Source organism: Trichoplusia ni, chromosome 1 (genome assembly GCF_003590095.1).
Source record: "Trichoplusia ni isolate ovarian cell line Hi5 chromosome 1, tn1, whole genome shotgun sequence".
Taxonomy (NCBI): domain Eukaryota; kingdom Metazoa; phylum Arthropoda; class Insecta; order Lepidoptera; family Noctuidae; genus Trichoplusia; species Trichoplusia ni.
This window is the reverse complement of record NC_039478.1, coordinates 1,512,844-1,535,198: the sequence shown is the minus strand read 5'-3', so window position 1 is coordinate 1,535,198 and position 22,355 is coordinate 1,512,844. Positions and strand designations below refer to the sequence as shown.

Here is a 22,355-nt window from a genome sequence, read left to right as displayed (position 1 = left end):
CACAAGCGAACGATGTCTTTGACAAAGTGCTCGTTTATGTAGAAAGGGATATGTTACTCTCCTAGACCACAGAAGCTGACGCAAGTCCCAGTTTCAATGACTATCTGATAATAAACTGCACTTCGAATGAAATGACCTTCGTATTAAGATAGACATGACTGATCATTTGCATAAGATTCGCAGGTCAGATCTAAACACAAAAAGCGTAAAACCTTTTAATACTTATTGTTAATAAGGCCAAATAAATAATTCATTAACTTGAGCAGGCTTAAAATTATTATAAATGAGTATTGGGTGAAAAATACATTTGATGTTTTGTCGAAAGTCTCGTCTTTGATTTATTACGCAAGTTTATTCTAATATACAGTATAATCTTTCAGAGTATACATTTACATTTAGTAAACATCGTAGCGGTAAAAGCAAAACAAAACAGTCGTAATATGTCTCGTGTTCATGTTAATCACAGTTACGTGTGTCCAACTAAGAAGCTGCCGGCGCGACGCTCGCTGCTCTTCACTTGTCGCCTGCCTCGTGGTAAGACTAGGACTATTTACACAAAAAGCTTAAATATACAGCGATGTTAGATGCGGAAATTCGCCCAAATAATACTACAAGTTAAAATTTACAATCGGATCGAATTGCAAATAATGTTAGGTAATGCGCGAGTTGTGGTCATCATATCGCGCGGACTGTTCGGTTGGCCAAGCGCCCCAGGGGCCAGGTCGTTCATCATTAGGAGGGACTTGACAGCTAATTCGCGGTAGTATGTGTCATAAGGTGATCATGGGGGTGTGTCTTGAAAGCGGACGTAAGTCGTTATTGCGGTAACCGCTACGATTTTAAAGCCATTTAATATAAATGTACTCGCATGTCAACTTTCAGAGATTACTCTATGTAGTAGTTTTCACCCGATCTCAGTGGTATAAAGATGAAACAAAGAAACACTACATTAATGGATTAAAAGTGCGCGACGCGAGCTCGCTGCCTGTGTCTATGCCTTACTTTTGACGACTAGCTTTGCCGAGGTCTCGACTTGGCCGGCGGCGGTGGTAGCGCGGCAAGTGAAGGTGCCAGTATCCTCCTCGTACGTGTTACCGATCAGTAACACGGCGTTGTTCCCTTCGTGGATCATCTATAACAGAAAATGTTATTACATTATTGAAAGCATTTGCAAGATAACTAGCCTGCTGAAAATAAAAATAAATCGTTACAGAAATGTTTAAGATATTTAAGAAACTGTTTTATAATTATTCATTACGAGTAAAAATTTGATCAACTTAAAAACAAAAAAATACCTGGAAATCTGGTGTGTCGGGAATGAGAGCACCTTCTCGCAGCCATTGAATTGTAGGCTTAACCTTGCTGGTAATGTGCGTCTTGAACTGTGCTGGTTGTCCTTCGTAAACGACTAGATCTCGGAGGGGTGTTAGTGTAGGCAAGTTGTCGGCTTGGTCGGGTTGAGTAACCTTCAACTTAGCGGCAACGGTCACTCTACCCGCGCTGTTGTAAGCTACACATTTGTAATCGCCTTCGTCTTCGGGGAAAGCCTCAGATATGCGCAGAGTGTATTCATCAGCTGCACGGGACATCTGGAAATACTTTGATGGCTTGATCAATTTTTCGCCCTTGTACCACTGGACCGTAGGTGCCGGTTTACCAACAATCTTGCAACTGAACTCAATGGCTTGACCTTCAGCTACAACTTTATCTTTCAAAGGCTCAGTAATTTCAGGAGGCGCGTTAGCGGCTTTAGTTTGAGGTTTAGGTTTTTCTTTGGTAGCAGGAGCGTTAACTAAGCATTCGGCATCACAACGAGCTTCTCCAGCGCCGTTGATAGCTACACACTCGTATTTGCCTGAATCTTGAGGATAGGCTTCAAGAATGAGAAGGGTGAATGTGCCATCTTCTTCTAGAATCTTGTTGCGAATATCAGGCTGGACTTTCTTTCCATTCTTCAACCAATATACATCAAGTGGCTTGGTTCCAGTCACCTTCGTGTCGAAACGTACTAACTGACCGGCAGTTACATTCACGTTTTGTGCCGTCAGTGTGAAGCTCGGAGGAATAACTCCTCCTCTACCTTGTCGCCTACGCTCCTCTACAACCAAGTTGGCGCTACATTTTGCTGTGCCTCCACGGTTTTCAGCCACTGCAGCGAATACAGCGGAGTCTTCAACGAAAACTTGCCTTATAATCAGAACTGATTTTGTGCTGAATGTATGTATCTGGAAGTCAGCAGAGTTCTTGATGGGGAAGTTTTCTCTGTACCATTTGATTGTTGGTAGTGGTTCTCCGTCAAATTCAACTTCAAACCTGGCTTGTTCATGTTCAAATACACGGCAGGGTTGCATTTTCTTTGTAAAAACAGGAGGTTTGCTTGGTTTTACCGGTCCCTCAACAACCCTCTCGTGTGTCTGGGCTTTATGTTCCATCTCGGTTGTTTCAGTGGAAGTTATTTTACGAGTTATTTCAGTGTCTCCAATAACTTCCTTCTGAATCTGCTTTTGCTTAGCAACATGTACTTCCTTTCCATGAACTGTGGATTCAGATGGTCCAGGAATCCTAGGCTTTGGTGGAGCCTTCTTCTGTACTTGCTCGGTGGTAACTTCCGTCGTTTCTCTGTAATACCAAAATTGTTTAAATAAATGTTTGGTCAGTGTTTGAAGTTACATCACTTTCATCGGAAGAAGTCGGCAGACCTTACTTTTTTATGTTAGTGATTAGGTACTTATTCTTTCGACACAAAATTTATTTAATAACATCGAAAGTACTATATATAAAACATAATTTGATATTATTATAAAACGATATTTAACAAGTTAAGACAAATACTTACAGGCTGTCTTGATATTTTTGTGCCATGCCTTTAGCAAGAGAACTGCTAGTTATCTTTTCCCCGGGAATGGCGTACTGGCGGTTAGCTTCCCTAAGCCGACTCTCCTTTGTGACCTGCTCATTTTCAAGCTCTTGGAGTTTGTTATAATATTCTTCACTCTTCTTCTTCTTAACAGTCTGTTGCCATTCAGTATCAGGTTCCTTAATAACTTTAGGCTTCAATTCGGGCCTGTGATCGATGACCCCTTGACGTTGCAAAACTTGCCTTTCCTCAAACGTTTTCTCTAATTCGGTCTCAGAACGTTGATATTGTGTTGTTTCATCATACCAAGCTGAATTTAACCAAAAAATATGTTAGAATATGATCGTTTATATTAACTCTAACTGAATTCAATTCATACCTCTCTCAGAATCCGATGGCAAAGATGGCAAAGCTGGTAGAAGCAAGTGATTTAGCTGCACTCCTTTTAGACAGAGAGAGGGAAGGTATCGGGAAGCTTGGGGGTAAACTTGTGCTAAGCAGTTTATTGTCGTGTGCGTGGTTTGGTTTCGTATGTTAGGAAAGTATAGAAGCTGTTTTTGGTTTGTATCGCCTAAGTCATAATTGTTTGTGGACATTGTTAAGTGCAAAATAAGCGTCATGTCTCCTCTTAGATTTTTCAAAAACTTACGTCGTGGAGCATTCTTCAAGACCCCTCTGTAGTCGTCGTGTCGTGGTATTACTTTTAGTTCGGTCATTGACACCGCCTCACCTGCTGAACTTCTGGCAATAACTTCAATTTTACCAGTGTCATATTGGCGTGTCTTAGGAATGTCGAAGTGATACATTCCATCGTAAGTCAGTTTATATCTGGAGCCCTAGAATTCAAGCAATTTATAGTTATAGTTGTCATTATCTTAACTGAAATCAAAACATATAAATGTTTCATGTTTAAGTTGGGTTATTACGTTAACGATGGTGTTGCCGTTGATGAGCCACATAACACGTGGTTTCGGGTGACCGGTAACTCGGCAGCAGAAACGAGCCCATTCCCCTTCCTCGACAGTCACTGGTTCGGGGCGACTCACGAAAACAGGTGGAGAACGTGCTTTTTCCGCATCCGGAGCTTGTTCGGGTACCCTGAAAACAAAATTGTATTATTTCAAATGATCAAGGGTCAACAATTCTGAAAAGAAAAATGCGTTTTTAAGTAACAAAATAAATAACAATTCATTATTTGCACTTACATCTGCCAGGCAGCTTCCATCTCCCGAATCCTCTCAATACTCTTCATGTGTTTGGGTAATTGAGAGTCGTAGACTATGCCAGGTTTGCCGGCTGTCTTTATTACAGCTCTAGTTTCGTCCATACCGTAAAGGTTGGTTGCGCGGCAAACATACTCGCCACTGTCCTCGGGGTACACCCAACCGAAGTTCATCGCGACGTAACCGAAATCGTAGATGGGGTCGAATCGGTTTTCTGTAAAACAAGCAATTATAAGGGATTTTTTTCCAATTTTTGTGTACCATTGTAAGAGTAATTTTAATACACTTTAAAAATAGTACTTACTGTGCAACAAAGGTTTGCCATTAAAGAACCATTCCACTTTCATGTTAGGATCGCCCACAGGTGCCAACTGGCACTCGAACTTGGTGGACTCCATTTCCACAAGAGTAGTTTGGCTTTGAATCTGTGTAACGAAGCGAGGAGGTTGTTTCTTATCGGCATCGTATAAATCGTCTTCAGTCAAGAATATTTCGGAAGTGTATTTCTTGATTGTAGCTTCCATCTGAGTAAGTGCTTCAGATTTCTTCATGCCTCGGGGTACTTGATTTTGGAGAATAATATCCGGCAATTCTATAAAATAAGTAAGAATATTTAACTATTGTTTTATAATGAGATCATAGTAAGACGAAACCTACAATTAACTTAAACACTTACGTTTGCAAGATACTGTAGCCTTGGTGAAATCTTCACCAATTTTGTTAACAGCTCGGCATACATATTCACCAGAATCTTCAGCATAAACGTACAGAATGTCCAATGAAACGAAGCCCATATCGTATACTGTGCGGTACCTGTGTCCGGAAGGCAGAAGCTTTCCATTACGGTACCACTCAACACGCAGATTCGGGTCTTCTTTCGGCTCTACGCGACATTCGAAGCGCACGCTCTCAGATTCCTCAACGGTATGTGATTGAATCTGAGTGATGAACTTAGGTGGGCTGTTTATAACAGCGTCTTCTTTTGGAGCATCAGCAACGCGGCCCCGTTCAAGTTCCTTGATCTTCTCACCACTCATACCCTGAGGCAATTGTGATTCCAAAACAATATCACGTTTGGCACTGCATGTGATCTTTGCTGTTGTTGTCGCAGAGCCCCATTTGTTGGTGGCGCGACAAGTGTACTCTCCGGCATCACGAGCATAGATGTAGTCAATATCCAAAGCGATAAATCCGAAATCGTTGAGCATATGTACTCGCGAGCCGGTAGCGAAAGGTCTGCCATTGTGGAACCAATCAATTCTCATTGAAGGATCTCCAACAGGTTCAACACGGCAGTCGAAGTGAATAGGTCCTCCTTCAGGTATATCAACATTATCTTTAATTTCTACCGTGAATTTCGGTGGGTTGGGTTTCTCGTCTTCAATTGCGATTTCTTCACGCTTGTGTAACGTCTCTTCTAATTTCTGGATGCTCTCTGTACCAGATTTGAAGTGTGATGGAAGTTGGGGTTCCAAAATAATGCCCTGCCTGCCCTTGACCTGGAGTTTACATGAAACCGTGGCTTCGCCGTGACGGTTCGTAGCTTTGCAAGTGTAAAGACCAGCATCGCGTTGGTAAACTCCACCGATTTCTAAGATTACAAAGCCGAAATCGTTAATGGTCTTAACTCTAGAACCAGTCAAAAGAGGCTTTCCATTATGGAACCACTCAACTCGCATACTTGAGTCATTAACAGGAATGAGACGACATTCAAAGTGAGCGGACGAATTTTCGGAAAGCAGCAGATCAGATGGCGTAGTGGTGAACTCGGGAGGCTTGCCAGTCTCCTCTTCTGGAGTCATAGAGTCAACAGTACCAGTATAGCCTTCAAGGGCAGCAATTTTATCAATAGTGCCCTCCATACCCTTAGGTAACTGCGATTCCAGAATAATGTTCCGCTTTCCTTGTACCTTCATAGTAGCTGTTGTTACAGCTTCGCCATAGTTATTATACGCTCTGCATAAGTATTCACCAGAGTCTTCTGGGTATGTCGGCGATATTTCAAGGATAACAAATCCAAAGTCGCAGAATGTTCTGAATCTTGAGCCGGCTTTAAGGGATTTGCCGTTCCAGTACCACTCAACCTTAAAACGAAATAGATAGATGTTATTTATTAAGTTTACACATAAGATCTAAGAACACTTTTATAAACATGGTAGAAAAAAAAAAAAAGACAAGATAAATTTAGATCGTAAATCAAAATTGAAAAAAAATAATAATAATATCGTGAATTAATACCTTCAGATTAGGGTCGTCAGTAGGTGTAAGCCTAGCTTCAAAGTGAGCGTTCTCTCCTTCTCTGAGGTTGTCGATGTTTGACAAAGGTACTGTAAATACTGGCGCTTTACCACGCTCTTCATCTTCTTTGACGTCTTTCCTGCGAATCATGGAATCTTCCAGAGTTTGCAATTTCTCCAACCCACCTTCCATGCCCTAAAATTGAGATACATTTAATATTTGACTCTAGGTACACCCATATTTGCAATAATAACCTTAAACCAAATGTTTAGCTACTCACCCGCGGTAGTTGCGAGTCCAAGATTAAGTTCTCCTTCGAAGTACATTTCAGTGTAGCCTTCGTAGAATCACGGCCTAGCTTGTTAGTTGCTACGCATTCATATACACCTGAATTTTCTTCATAACAGTAAAGTATGTCTAAGATGACTATTCCAAAGTCATGGAAAGTCCTGTATCTGTGGCCGTGAGGCAGCTTCTTGCCATTGTAGAACCATTCAACCTTAAGATCTGGGTCGTCCACTGGCACTAATTTCGCCTCAAAGTGAGCACTCTGGCCCTCTACTAATTTGGTTACATCTTGAATCTGAGTAACAAACCGTGGGGGTTCAGCAGACGCAGGAGCTGATGTTGGCTGTTGAGCTCCTTGAAGACTCTCCAACTCCCTGATTTTAGCCAAAGAGTCAGGTTGTAAGCTGTCAAGGTAAACTCCTCCTCTACCGAAGCATGTAATAGTAGCTTTAGTGAAGTCTTCTCCGTACTTGTTGTACGCTCTGCACACGTATTCGCCCGTGTCGTGGTTTTGAGTGTAAGCAATATCAAGAACAACAAATCCGAAGTCAGACACAGTCTTAATCCTGGTTGAATGACGTAAAGGCTTGCCATTGTGGTACCATTCAATCTTTAGATCAGGATCGTCAACCGGTACGACTGTGCATTCAAAGTGAGCAGACTGTCCGTCTTTCAAGCCTTCTATTTTCTGGATTTGCGTGGTGAATCTTGGTTTTTGTCCCTTGCTCTTGTCGACACATTCAAGCTTCACACTTATCTCGGCTTGTCCCCATCGGTTAGTTGCCCTGCATGAGTATACTCCAGAATCAGTAGTTTTAGTTCCAAGTATTTCAAGAACAACCATACCGAAGGCATAAACTGTACGAATACGGTGACTAGCTTCGATAGATTTTCCGTTGTAGAACCATTCAATAACCATGCTCTGATCACCGGTAGGTATAAGGGACGCTTCGTAATGAGCTATCTGTCCCTCGCTGATATCAACGATATCCTGGAAAACGGTAGTAAATTCTGGAGCCCTACCTGTGTCATCATCTGGTTTCTGACCTGGTTCACGTCGTAGAGAATCTTCAAGGTTTTGGATTTTCTCCAACCCTTCGGTGCCCTTGGGATGTTGTGTCCTTTCAATCAGGTTCTCCTTACTAGAACAGAATATAGTCGATGACGTAAAGGCTTCACCCTTCTTATTGTAAGCCTTGCAAGTGTAAATTCCACTGTCCCTTTCATATACATCAGTTACATCTAAAGTAACAAAGCCAAAGTCACTTGTAAGCTTAAATCTTGATCCTTGCTCAAGAACTTTACCGTTGAAATACCATTCGATCTTAAGATTAGGATCATTCTTTGGTTCGACTTGGCCTTCAAGATGTAAAGCTTGGCCTTCAATCAGTTGGCTTTCAGCAATTGTAGGTACGACCCATTCAGGTTTAGGATACTCAACATCTGGGACTGATGTCCTTCTTCCCTTGGAAAGCCGGGCTTCCTCAGCCTGTTCCACGGCTTCTAATCCAACCTTGCCTTGCGGATGTTGAGTGTCGAAGTATATGTTCTTATCGCCTGTGCACCTTAGAGAACCTGAAGTTGTAGCTGAACCTTTGCTGTTAGTTGCTTTGCAAGTGTAAATACCAGAATCTTCCTCATACGTGTGTGTAATGTCCAAGGACACATAGCTGAAATCATGAGTGCTCTTATACCTTGATCCTGATGGCAAAGGTTTGTTGTTGAAGAACCATTCAATCTTAAGAGTAGGATCTCTTGATGGCTCTACATTACATTCAAAGTGAATATTTTCTCCTTCTTTGCATAAAATATTGTTCAAATGAGAGATAAATACTGGTATCTCGTAAACTGGTTCTGGTGCTTCAGGTTTACCTGCCTTGGGTTGTTCTAGAGCGCCAATTCGATCTAATGATTCAGGATGAAGAGTGTCACCAAGTAGCCAGTGGCGATCCTCAATCTTAATGGAAGCAGTAGATACGGCTTCACCCATAAGGTTAGTGGCCTTGCATGTGTAAATTCCGGAATCGTCAATCCTAAGACTGTTAATAGACAGAGTGACTAATCCAAAGTCAAAGGTACTCTTCAATCTTGATCCTGTTGTAAGAGACATGCCGTTCTTGAACCATTCAATCCTCAAGTTGGGGTCTGTTCGTGGCTCTACCTGTGCTTCCATGTATACATGTTGTCCTTCAACGAGTTTATCGAAACTCTTTAAGTGTGTGGTGAAAATAGGAGCCTGTTGGACGCCTGAGTCTACAAACATTTCTGGGACCTTGTTCATAGCGGCTTCCTTCAATTGGATTTGCTCCCAAGACTCTGGCCTCATTGCTTGGTCTACAATGGTAGACTTCGTCTTTATTTTAAGTGCTGCGGAAGAAACCGTGCTTCCAGCTCGGTTGATTGCTTTGCACATGTATAGACCAGCGTCTTGAGCTACGACGGAATTGATGTCTAATGTCACAAATCCAAAATCGTGTGTAGTGCGGAACCTTGATCCTAAAGAAGGAAAAAACATATTATTATTTCAAATGTTACATACTAAAATATTAAAAAAGGCAATTAAAAAAATATGCCGACAATCTTACCCATTTTGAGTTCAACTCCATTGATGTACCATTCAAATCTTAAGCTTGGATCACCAACAGGTACCACACGGGCCTCATAATGAGCATGTTGTCCTTCCCATAGCTCTGATGGTCCAGTAAGAACTTGAGTAAAGATAGGTTTCTCAAAGTCACGGTCCGGCTCTTCTGGCCTCCTTTGTTGTGGCTGCTCAAGTTGCTGAATTTTCTTCATGCCCTCTGGGTGTTGAGTGTCTAACTGAATAGCTGCCTTAGCTGTTAACAAAATATATTTATGTAGAAAATAATTTATAAAGTTGTAACATTACATTTTGATAATTTTTATAAAAAAATATATCGATATTAACATTTATTTATTTTATTTATAAGACAAAATAATTACTTTTAATCTTCATGGCAGCTGTCGTTACAGCCTCTCCTAACAGGTTCGAAGCTCTGCACATGTAGACGCCTTCATCTTCATCACGAACGTGTGTGATTGTCATTGATACATAACCGAAGTCATGAGTTTTTGTAATCCTGGAACTGTCCTCAATAAGCTTTTCGTTTCTAAACCATTCCACTTTAAGAGTAGGGTCTCCTACTGGAATCAGCCTGCAGTCGAAGTGTGCAGTTTGGCCTTCTTGAATGTTGTCAATGTTTTGAAGTGGCTGAGTAAACACAGGTCTTTGGCGTGTAACCGGTTCAGGTATTTCAGGACGTTTGAATGGTGCCGCTGATTCGAGCTCACGGATCTTTTCCAAACCTTCCGGACGTTGCGATTCCAATATAATGCTTCCTTTTGCGGTTACTGTCATAGATATAGACGACGTGCATTGTCCCAAAGCATTGATTGCCTTCACTGAGTATTCACCAGCATCTTCAGAAACACAGTGCTGAATATCTAATGACACGTAACCAAAATCAAAAGTGATATGGAATCGTGCAGCAGATTGCAGGGCTTTGCCGTTGTGATAGAATTCAATCCTTAAGTTAGGGTCATGCACAGGCTCCACTTGACATTCAAAGTGAGCCGTTTGACCTTCAAATACGTGAGTTGTTCCACGCAACTCCGTGACAAATCTAGGTGGACTAATTGTGGGTTCTTCGACCTCCATCCTAGTATGGTGGCCTTGAGCTTCAAGCTGTCGGATTTTTTCGAGGCCATTGGGATGTTGAGTATCCAAGATAATACTCCTGTGCCCTGTAGAATAATAAAAACAATATTAATCACATTTCATCATTAAAATTAGTCCTCGAAAAAGAAAAGGTGTTTGATTTATTTACCTGCAACCTTCAACGTGCAGGTATTAACTGCTTCACCCAGTTTGTTGGTGGCTTTACACATGTAAGTTCCAGAATCTTCAGCGTAAGTGTACAGAATATCTAATGCGACATAACCAAAGTCGTGTGTCGTTCTGTACCTATGACCAGCCCTAATCTTTTGTCCATTATGGAACCATTCGATCTTCAAATCTGAGTCATTGATAGGCTCAACTCTAGATTCGAAGTGAGCGCTGTCGCCTTCTTTCAAGTTCTCCAGGCTGGTAAGGGCTGTCAAGAAGACTGGTCTTTGACCTGGCTGTTCTTCTTGTACTGGTTTAGGTCGCTCGTACTGCTCTAATTCTTGAATCTTCTTTAATCTCTGTTCGTCTAATGTGTCCAAGTACAGTCCGGCTTTGGCTAAAATACAAATCATATATTTTATTATTTGAAGCAATCATAATGAATCAGAAATCTATTTTTAAGTAATTCTCTATAATACTAACCGTCTACTTTCACAGAGCTGGTGGTGACAGCTTCACCCACAGCGTTCGTGGCTTTGCACATGTAAGTGCCGCTGTCTTCCGCATAGGCATACAGAATATCTAGCGCCACGTAACCAAAGTCATAAGTGGTCTTGAATCGATGTCCTTGTGCAACAGGTCGTCCATTGCAGTACCATTCGACGCGCATCGTAGGGTCATTGACAGGTGTTAAGGTAGCTTCCAAATGTACTGGATGGCCTTCGCTGACTTCAGCGTTCTTCAAAGGTTTGCCGAACTGTGGCTTTTCAGCTACAAAGCCTTCTTCGTGAGCCACCCGTTTAAACCTGCTGCCATCTTCAAGATACTGAATCTTTTCTAATGCGCTTTCGTGCTGTGTATCCCTAATGATAGATTCCTTAGCTGGAATATAAATACAAAGATTTAAGTATATTGATATTAGGACAAACAGTCAAAATTTATAATTATAAGTAATAATACTTACATTGGACGTTCAATTTGATTGAAGATGTTGCTTGGCCTAAGTTGTTAATGACCTTGCAAGTGTATTCACCGGAATCTTCGCCGTATACAGTAAGTATATCCAGGGCAGCGAAACCGAAATCGTAAGCTGTGCGATAACGGTGACCGCTTTGAAGGACCTTGCCGTTAAAGTACCATTCCACACGCATATTGGGGTCAGGATAAGGCTCAATGCGACATTCGTAATGAGCGCTCTGTCCTTCCACAAGTTTGGAGGGTCCATTTAATTGCGTAATGAATCGTGGAGCTTGGTTGACAGCTACTTCAACGTCTTCTCTGCGATGATAACGAGAGGCGTCTTCCAGCTGTTGAATCTTCTGCAGAGCCGCCTCGTGCTGCGATTCAAGTTGAAGCGATGCCTTAGCTAAAAAAAAAAAGTATCGTAAGTTACTGTTCTAAGATGGAATTGTTGGAATTATTATTACTTTGTGTTGCTTAACTTACATTGTACGAATAAAGTGGATGAGGTGACAGCTTCACCCAATTCGTTGATTGCTCGGCAGGTGTAGGTGCCGGAATCTTCAGGGTTAACGTATTTCATGTTAAGGGCTACATAGCCGAAGTCATGCATCGTCGTTAGACGGTTTGCTGAAATAAAAAATATGTTGTTATTAACCGTAGAATTTAGTGCTAATAAAGGAAAAATATATTTCAAGATACTTACAAGCTTCAATAGGCACGCCATTGCGTAACCATTCAACTCTAAGTTTCGGGTCTCCGACGGGTATAAGCCTAGCTTCAAAGTGCGCTGCCTGATTTTCTGCAACTCTTATGTCTTTCATTGGCATAGTAAACATCGGTGCTTGTGTGATGAACTCATCTTGAGCACTGTGTCTTTGGTTTCTAGAGGTGTCCTCTAATTGATTAAGTCTAGGCAAAGCGCCTTCATGCTGTGATTCCAAGTAAATGGACTTTCTTGAGTGCACAATAGCTATTCCAGATGTGACTGCCTCACCAAGAGCATTGATCGCTCGGCAAGTGTAAGTTCCAGAGTCCTCTGGGAGACAGGACATAATGTCAAGAGCTACAAAGCCAAAGTTATTGGTTTCTGTAAATCTGGAACCACTCTTCAGCGGCTTGTTGTTGTGATACCACTCAACTTTCATAGTAGGATCAGATACAGGAATAAGTCTGCATTCAAAGTGAGCTCTCTGACCCTCCTTGATTTCAATGTTCTTAAGTGAAGTAGTGAATATGGGTGCCTGTGTAGTAATTTCATCAACCATATCCGTTCTGTGATATCTGGACCTGTCTTCCAATACTTGGATTTGCTCGAGACCAGCCTCATTTTGTGTGGCTCTGATGATGTCTGCTGTGCTGCGGCAAGTGAGCCTGCAACTGACTTCGTCAGTGCCAACAAGATTAACAGCACGGCAGGTGTAAATGCCACTATCTTCAGCAATTAAATCAATAATGTCTAGAGCTACATATCCAAAATCATGAATGGGGCGGAACCTATGACCGATGGTAACAGGTTGGCCATTCTTGAACCATTCAACCTTAAGGTTAGAGTCAGTAACTGGTTCAAGTTTGCACTCAAAATGAACGTGATGACCTTCCACCACATTGTCAATAGACTTTGGTTTTGTAACAAAGCGAGGTTTAATGTTGATTGATTCATCAACCACTTCGCTTTTCTTGTAACGTGATGCATCTTCTAAGTACTGAATTTTTTCAAGTCCCGATGGGTGTTGAGATTCAAATATTAAATCTTTCTTGGCAATCACACGCAAAGCGCACGATGTAACTGCTTCCCCAAGTTGGTTGGTGGCCTGGCAAGTGTAAACACCTGAATCCTCAGGATATACGCTCAAAAGGTCAAGCGCTACGTAATCAAATTCATAAGCTGGTCTGAACCTATGACCAGTCTTGATTGGCCTTCCGTTACAGAACCAATCGACTCTCATGCTTGGGTCGCCAACAGGCTGCAGCCTGCATTCCAAATGCACATTGGTCCCTTCAACAGTTTCAATGTTATGCAAGGCTCTTGAAAATTGAGGTGCTTGCATTACTGTTATGTCTTCCTGTACTTGCCTAGATCTACGAGCGGCATCCTCAAGCATTTGAATTTGTTCTACAGCTTGCTCGTTCTGAGTGTCTGTTACAATGTCAGACCTTTCGATTACGCGAACCATTGCTGAAGTGTGTGCGGAGCCCAAATGGTTGACGGCTCTTACCGTGTATTCCCCAGAGTCAGATGAAGTAGCGTGAATAATGTCAAGAGCTACGAAACCGAAGTCATAGTAAGTTCTAAACCTAGAGCCAACGGTAACAGCTCTTCCGTTATGGAACCATTCAACGCGCATCGTGGGATCACCCATGGGTTCCAGCCTGCACTCCAGGTGAATATTTTTACCTTCCGATACAAGAGGTGGATCAGATAATGGTTGCACAAATACTGGTTTGGATTTTGAAATTTCTTCAATCTCGTACATTGGTTCCACAAACTTGGACTCCTCAATGTGCCTTGTTTTTTCGTATAAACCACGGTGAATACTGGATGTATCAATGCTGGAGCGAGCTGTAAAAACACAAAACGTATCTTATTCATACAGTTAGAGTTATGAAAATGATATACTGCCTGAAACGCTTTCTGGTACATTGTAAATAACCCTCCTGGCAGTCGGGTAAACACATTGTGTTTGTATAGATAGAAAATTAATGTAGGAAACTATTAAACGACGATTTAATCAGGCAAAAATAAGCAGAGAATACTTACTTTCAACAATCATGTTAGCACTCAGTTGAGCTTCACCTGCTGCGTTACGAGCTACAACTGTGTATACTCCAGAGTCATCCGCACGGACGCTGGCAATGTCCAATGCCACGTAGCCAAAATCGTGATAGGTTTGAATGCGAGTAGCACTCTTAATTTGCTTTCCATTGAAATACCATTCAATTGTCATTGTCAAATCACTTTGTGGCTCTACACGTGCTTCAAAGTGGGCACCCTGTCCTTCCACAATTTTATTCGTGCCTTTCAGTGGTCCCAAAAATCTGGGTTTTTGTGTAACCCTAACTTCTTCTTCCGCACGCCTTGAATACCTGCTGGAATCTTCCAAGTGCTGAATCTTTTCATAACCGCCAGGGTGTTGAGATTCCGCAATAATATCTTTCTTAGTAACAATAGATAGATTAGCACTGGTGGCTGCTTGACCAAGTGCGTTATAAGCGCGACAAGTGTAATGACCAGCATCGTGTACAGTCACAGATTTTATTGTCAATGCGACATATCCAAAATTGAAGAATGTTGTTATTCTTGAACTAGCTTCTACAGGACGTCCATCCTTAAGCCATTCAACTCTCAATGTAGAATCGCCTACCGGTTCAAGGCGAGCTTCGAAATGTGCGAATCCGCCTTCTTTAATGCTAACTTGATCTTTAATTGGCGTTTTGAATTCCGGTTTCTGTGTACTTTCAGGTGCTTCCTGATAATACTTCTGGTGTTGCTGTTGCTGATAAGCTTCTAACTGTTCAGTCTTTTCAATGTATCGTCGTTGTTCTGGTATACCTAGATCAGCAGTGACCGTACTCCTCGCAGCGACTTTGATAGAAGCGGTACTAATGGCTTCACCTAATTTGTTTACAGCTCTCACTGTGTACGAACCTGCATCTTCAGCCCGTAGGTGCATGATGTTAAGGGAGACGTAACCGAAGTTGAAGATTGACGTGATTCGTGAGCTGGCTGTGATCGGCCTACCATCTTTGTACCACTCAACTCTCATCGTAGGATCGCTGACTGGAGTAAGTTGAGCTTCAAAGTGAGCATTTCTGCCTTCTTGTAACTCACCAAGATCTTGCAAGGGCCTAATAAACTGTGGCCTTTGCGAGATCTGTTCTTCTATGGATTCTTGGTGCTGATATCTAGAATAATCTTCCAATTGCTGGAAGTACTGTAAGCTTTCTGGATGTTGGCTTGTTCTTTCAATTGTTGCTCTTGGAGTAACTTGCAACACTGCCTTAGTTTCCGCAACACCGGTTGCGCTAACAGCTCTGCATGTGTATTCTCCACTGTCTTGAGTGTTAAGACTGAGCATATCAAGAGAAATATATCCAAATCTGAATATTGAAGTAAACCTAGAACCTGCAAAGTAAAATGTTATGTTTGTAAAATAGTAATAAAAATTTCATCAACTCTCTAAATTTAATTTGTATCTGCTATACTCACTTGCTTCGATACTTTGGCCATTTCTTAACCATTCTATTTTCATCGTAGGGTCGCCAACTGGTTCTATCCTCGTTTCAAAGTGAATTTTGCCACCCTCCATCTGTGTAACACTCTTGAGTGGCACAATAAACTGTGGTGGAGGATAAACTCGGTCTTCCTCACCAGGAGGAATGTAAGGTCTTGCTCTTTCCACGTGCCTTAAGTAAATGATTTCTGGTCCAGGAGCAGGCCTGTAAAATAATATAGACATGAGTAAAGTAATAAAAAAAAGGTTTTCTTTGTTTTAATGCCATTTACAATTAACACAGTATTACTTACTCTGGCTCGATAATCTTTGTAGGCCGGGGTAAGTGCAGACGCTTTTGCTCAGGCGGAGGCTCTTTTGGTACTTCGACATAGAGCCTAGCCCGAGTAGCGGTGGAGCCTGCGACGTTCTGGGCGGTGCACTGATACCATGCCGCATCCGACGCCTTGGCTCGCTGAATGTCCAGCGTCGAGGCCCCACCATCGGTATTAATTCGTAACTCTGGATTGGGTAATATCGGAACGCCGTCCTTCTGCCATGTGATCCGTGGTGTAGGTGTACCGACCGCACGCGCATTCAAAACTACTGGTTCTCCTTCGCGCACGCTAATAGTGCTGAAACGTTCAATGAACTTCGGAGCAACTACCTGTTCCTTCTCGATAACGTTTAGTCTACACTGGAAAGATGTTTCTCCAGTCTTGTTGCGCGCGACGCACGTAACTACACCACTATCACGAAGATCAACGTTTGTAATCATAAGTGCATGATTACCTGATTCGTTTACTAATATCTTATGATTATAATCGTCTCGAATTTGTCTTTCGTTAATGAACCACGTGACTTCTGGGTAAGGTCTGCCAGTGACGCGGCAATCGAATCGCGTCATTTTGCCCTCCGTGACATCGCGGTCTTGGCAGACTCTTACAAATTGCGGAGCGAGAGCTTTTTCACAAATTTCTACTCTTTCTTCTATTCCTGTCTGTTGAGAGTCCATAATATACTGTGATTTATGATCTTGAACATAAGTCTCTTGTGCAGATTCAACGGCAAGGAATGCTGATGATACAATGCATCCATTCGGGTTTTCTGCCAGTAATGTGTAATGGCCTGAGTCAGACTTTTCTGTATTTCTTATCCTAAGAGAAGTTTGATTATGAGTAGTGACAATTTCATGTTTGCTGGAGTTAACTAATCGCTGGCCGTTCTTGAACCAAGTTACTCGCGGCCGCGGGTTTCCAGAAAGCTGTACCTGGAACAATGCGTCGGCTCCCTCTTGCAGCTTAGAATTCCTTGGCTTCTGAGCAATTTTGGGAGGCGACACGGGACCAAGGTTCTTGTCGACCTCGGTACTAATATGAATGTCACTTTCATTCACGTACCTCCTAGTAATAGTTTCCCTGAATGATACTTCCCTCAAAAGTCTGTACTCGAATGTATCCACTTTAAAATCTTCTGTGGATGAATAGTCAGTGCCGTTGGTATATGCGACTTTCTGAGTTTGTCTGGACTGTTCTGAAGTGTACCCCTGTGTACCGTACGACTTGTGTTCGACGCTCTCGCTGACATGTCGGTAGCTCTGTTGCTGCGAGGACTGGTGCGCGGGCACCGGGACGCCTTCGGGCTGGATGTACACCGAGCAGATAGCCTCACCGTACTGGTTGCGAGCTGTGCAGGTGTACTCGCCCTCGTCGCCGGGCCCGATCTGCTTGATTAATAAGGACACGTCCCCGGTTTGTTCGTTATAGCTCATACTGTATTTGTTGCATTCTACTAGCGGGGCCTTCTTTCTTGTCCACGATACAACGGGAGTAGGATTGCCTCTGAGTTTTCCTTCAAATTTTGCATTACCGCCTTGCGCAAACCTCGCATTTTTGAAGATTTGCTCAAAGATCGGAGGAGAGGGCTCGCCGGGCCTGCCCAGCGTGACAGGAAGGCGATCGCCAACAGATTCCACTGAAACAAATAAAAACAGACCATAAACTTTCGATTTAGATGAAAAGCTATTTAAATTATGTTTAATTTAGCTAAGGTAAACATTAAACTACTCATGTACCTATATAACAATCTATTATATTTTAATCAATAAATGAGAACACCTTCTAGCAAAATCTAAGAAAAAAACATATTCTGTTGGTATTTGCATTGTAAACTATATTATATTTTTGCGCAAAGCATCAAAAGGTAAAGAACATCCTATTCAAAAAAATTTTACACAGAACTTATTCGTATTACTTATTGTTAGAATAAACGATGGGTTATTTTAGTAGATAGTAGGTAATTAGGAGAAATGGAAGCGTGACATGTATGTTTAAGAAGCTTAAAGCCCTCGTTGCTAAAAGTTTACTAAGTAAAAACATCAGTGTTTCAATATTTATACTTATATCTAGAATTGTGTATTTTTGTAGTGCATAAACAAAAAATAATAAAGTTATTGAAATAAAAGAGAAGACGAAACTCTATTTTTCGCACTTGTGATTCATTTTTAGTCGATATAATTTTATTCAACATCAAAATATTAAAGTAAAAGTAAATATTTAGCATCACTCCTCAAATACCTTCGACGTGCCTGTAACCCTCCCTTACCTCTTATACAAAATACCTTTAAAACAAAATTCTTTATCGATCTAATATAAAAACCTTATTCCACAAATCATTCGAGGCGCCTCTCTAAAAATAGATGTCAAATGGACGTATTCGATGTAACAGTGTTACAATAATAGACGTACTATTGAACTACTTATGTATAAGTTGTAAAGTTGTCCATGTTCGTAAATAGTCGTGTGATAAATATCTAAAGTTCCAGGAACAGACGTGCGTTCGTATTCCAGATCTCGTTCGGGTCGGGATGCGTGACTCACAGGAATGACGGAGCAAGCGAGCTCTTTTCGCGCGGCTATTTTCGTAACCTCCACTCGGTATCTTGTTACGGCCACCATTTTCGTGGACTCTTTCGCTTTGCACAATATTATAAACAACGTCAAATTAAAAATAAATCCCACATGCATGGAACTGTAATTTGATATCAGATGATTATTTTTAGACCTGCCTTTTGACATAATTTTACTGTCATATTTAATTAAAAAATATTATATAATAATTCCTTGTATAAAAAAATCATTTTCAAACGCTCGACGTTCAATGCTCCATATTTCATCGGCTAGTATTTTTATTAATAAATAATATAAATATTAACCCCGTTAACGCATATTATCGAGATCGTCTATTTGTAGAACTTTTTCTTTCTAAGAAATATAGATAAGCAACGATATATGATGGTGTATTCGATTATCAATTTATTAACCCGCAACAGAACGGAGTGACTGTAAACGTTTAAAATAAAAGGTTGTTTTACTGCTGTGTCCTATACATATGTTTAAAGTAATTGAATTAACACAGAACTCAACAAATTGTTGTAATATAAAATTATAACATTTGAAGGAAACACCATGAGAAAACCTGTATTTGAAATTTAAAACTTAAACCCGCAGTGAGCTACCGTGGTGATCAAAACCTTCTCTTTTTTAAAACCCTTTGCCGTCGTACTTATTATTTGCTGATATTACATTCCAATATGACTAATTCAACTCATTACTGGTTAGGTAAATGTGAGAAACGTTTCTTATTAGCTACAATGTTATTATCATCAAAGCGGTCATAGGTTCTGTAACGTAATAAAAGACGTCTTGTAATATACAATATTAGCAATAACATAAGTAAGTAAATGGAATGTACACAAAAGAACAGTTACGAGTGGACACTGGTCGCCCATGACGTCACAGGACCGGTTTCACAACGCCGAACCAGTATACACAAAAGGTGTTCAAGGTACAACCACGTGCATAACATGTTCACCCTTAATAAAATACCCTATTTTAATATCCATTAAATATTACGTAATATTAAGGCCGTGAAATAATTTTATTATTAATTTGGAATCGCTAAAAGCTTTGGACGACGTATGCTGTACACGACTGTACCCATATTGTATTCCGCGACACACATACAGCTAATTAGACATATGTTCTAGTATTGTTATTGAAAACAAAAGTGTTTAATTATCGAACGGTATGTACCTATCGACATAGTAAAACGTGGCGTCCGTATGTTTATAGTTCACAGACATTTACAGATAAACATTCAAGGTTTTCTTTATAGGTCAAGGTCATATAGTACCTTAACGTGACAATTTTTTGGTTAATCTAATATTTTATATAGCGTTTGTTATTGCCTTTTGTAACACATGTATTCAGCCCAGCCTAGCAGACTAGACCGTTTGTTCCGCTAGCATATTTTACAGTTAAATTTGGTCTAAAAATACATTTTAACATTTAACAGTTTATGTTTTAAAAATAGGTGTTAATTAAATATTTTTCTTTGCATTTAATTGAAAGCGGTATGTAATCTTTACATTAGTCATGATACTGTGTGCTGGGTGTAATTAATTGTAGTTATTGAATTTTATTCCGTGAACAGTTTTAGCTATAAAATACAACATCCGACATTTTTTTTTAATAGTAAGAAATTGAAGGAATACTAGGAATAAATTCAAAATTGTATAAAGATATGGAACTGGCAAGCAAAGAATTCCTTAAACCGTAAAATACCAGAAAGCGGTCGAAATAAGTAATTAAAAAAACATTTTGTGAACCAAAATTTCGAGAAGTTTGCTGTGGTATTAATATAAGTGAGTGGATGTATTTTCAGGTTATCGTATTAAGATAATATCATTTCGGTGTTCCTAAAGTTGGCTCGTCACCAAAATTTCTGGCATCGTTACGACGAGACTTAAATATTGTGAAATAACGTTATAAATCGCTCAGTCAATGCAACGCAGCTGTGCAATCGTTAAATCTTTCTTATGTAATGACAATTGCTAACATGAACAACAAGTAACTTCCAACCTACTATTTGTTCTCAATTTAAATAAAATAATAAAAAATGAGGTGTTTCGAAAATAGTTCGTATACTTTGACTAGGTACTAATTATCCGGATATTAAATTGTGGTTTAACACGAGAAGTGTCAGAATTTGAATTTGGAACATGTACAACATAATATTTTCGGCCATACTTGCAAGCTTTTATCCCACCCGAGTATCTTTTACGATGGGCTTAATACTACAATGGAAAGAATAAGTCTAACATATTAGAAAATGTTCCTAACACATTTGTAAAAGTTTTAGAAACACAAAGGTTTCAATGCAACGGTTGAGACTGTTGAGAGCAAGAGCCAGGCACATCAAAGAGAAATGCAGATTCTGTTTACGAGATATTTCGAAAAACAGGAACGTTTGTGTCGAAAACTAGTTATTTCAGTGTAATATTTGTAGTGGTCAAAATATTTGAATCACATTTTGAAATCCTCTTACGAATGAAAACTGAATTTAAGCGTGGTTCGTCAACAATAGACAAGTTTAATTCCACTATTCAGTAGCATTAAAATGTACGAGAATTTGGCAAACAACGCTTATGTTACTAAAATTATATTTTGAATTTTTAAGAAGATACCTTATAAGTACTTGGTAGGAATTAATACTTTTTGAAAGAAAGTCGATTCCGGTTTGATTGGATTCGATAAATAAAAACCGAAATCGTAAATATGTAGGTCAATACCAGGTGCAAATTTCGCTCGGCTCCAATGTTACACTGATACAGCCTTAAGCGGCTCAGCGAGCTCGCAGCACGGGGCACTGCCAAACACGACCCATTGCGCACCATATGGTGAATGGCCCTCATAATGATTCATACCACCAGCCGAACAACACGTACCAACGTATTACCGCAGATTTCACGTTTATTCCATATCGTAATTACGATTTAAAATATAATTTCTATGAGAAAATCATTGTGAAAAGTTTGGTTCTTAGATGTTTGTTTACATTTAAATAAATCACAGCTGATTTTTTTTTATAATTTTTGGTTTTAAACGTACTTAGATAAATCAACCGTATTTGCTACAAATACTAAAAGCCAACATATTGAACCGTATTACACTAAATGGGAAGGAAAATCGAAGACCACGATCGCAAACTTGAGTATAGTTGGTTAAATTAAACACTGGTTCTCTTCCAACAAATTATTCCCGTGTGTGAAACTTGGAAGCATATCAGCTACACTAGAATCTAGTTAGACCAAATATTTGCTCGTTACTTAGCCACAGTGCACTTCCCAAATTGGATGGTATGTAAGGAAGCTTATTTAGTCTTAGAACCACCTCCGCCGATAGCACCGAACTTCAGAACTTCATTAGCAAAGACAAACTCAGCACGTACGATCAGCGGACGAGCCTTAATCAGACTTCACCGCCTCTGAACAATTTCTCCCCTAACAACTTGTTTATTTACACTAGACCATGTCCGCGAACATTTTTTGCTTGAATTAATAATTCAACCTTTTTTAATTTCGTGTTTTTTCATGCGCTTATCTCCGCCAGCTATCAAAGTTATTACTGCCGATATAATTGCGAGGCCCGCTACTTGCCGCGTAAAAGAAATTGCAGACCGCTTCTTAAAACCAATTAATTTAATCATTTTTATTTAAACTTCTTGTGTGCCTTATAAGAGGCCTTACGCCCTGTTATAATGATTGTTTTTGTATGTATTAAAGTGAGCATCGAACATTCAGAAATAATTGGTCGTTAAATATTCTGTGACAATATTTAGGGGTCCTTTCAAATCCTTTTCCAGTTACCCTTAATTTGTTTAGTTCC

General features: G+C 40.4%; 1 protein-coding gene across 2 annotated transcripts in view; it reads right to left on the bottom strand.

Annotated features, from left to right (window-relative positions):
• LOC113504415 (titin) overlaps positions 1-22,355 on the bottom strand; it is a 41,766-nt gene that overhangs the window by 12,108 nt on the left and 7,303 nt on the right. For both annotated transcript variants that reach the window (XM_026886719.1, XM_026886800.1), the window contains exons 2-21: positions 15,942-17,601; positions 15,624-15,853; positions 14,175-15,539; positions 12,120-13,976; positions 11,900-12,043; positions 11,418-11,819; positions 10,937-11,335; positions 10,455-10,850; positions 9,571-10,371; positions 9,192-9,443; positions 6,599-9,102; positions 6,319-6,513; positions 4,757-6,164; positions 4,385-4,672; positions 4,063-4,294; positions 3,784-3,955; positions 3,507-3,693; positions 2,837-3,167; positions 1,296-2,619; positions 1,003-1,132 (exon numbers count right to left, since the gene is read on the bottom strand). In XM_026886719.1, coding sequence (XP_026742520.1) covers positions 1,003-1,132; positions 1,296-2,619; positions 2,837-3,167; positions 3,507-3,693; positions 3,784-3,955; positions 4,063-4,294; positions 4,385-4,672; positions 4,757-6,164; positions 6,319-6,513; positions 6,599-9,102; positions 9,192-9,443; positions 9,571-10,371; positions 10,455-10,850; positions 10,937-11,335; positions 11,418-11,819; positions 11,900-12,043; positions 12,120-13,976; positions 14,175-15,539; positions 15,624-15,853; positions 15,942-17,601 — 14,277 coding nt within the window. The remainder of the gene's footprint in view (positions 1-1,002; positions 1,133-1,295; positions 2,620-2,836; positions 3,168-3,506; positions 3,694-3,783; positions 3,956-4,062; positions 4,295-4,384; positions 4,673-4,756; positions 6,165-6,318; positions 6,514-6,598; positions 9,103-9,191; positions 9,444-9,570; positions 10,372-10,454; positions 10,851-10,936; positions 11,336-11,417; positions 11,820-11,899; positions 12,044-12,119; positions 13,977-14,174; positions 15,540-15,623; positions 15,854-15,941; positions 17,602-22,355) is intronic.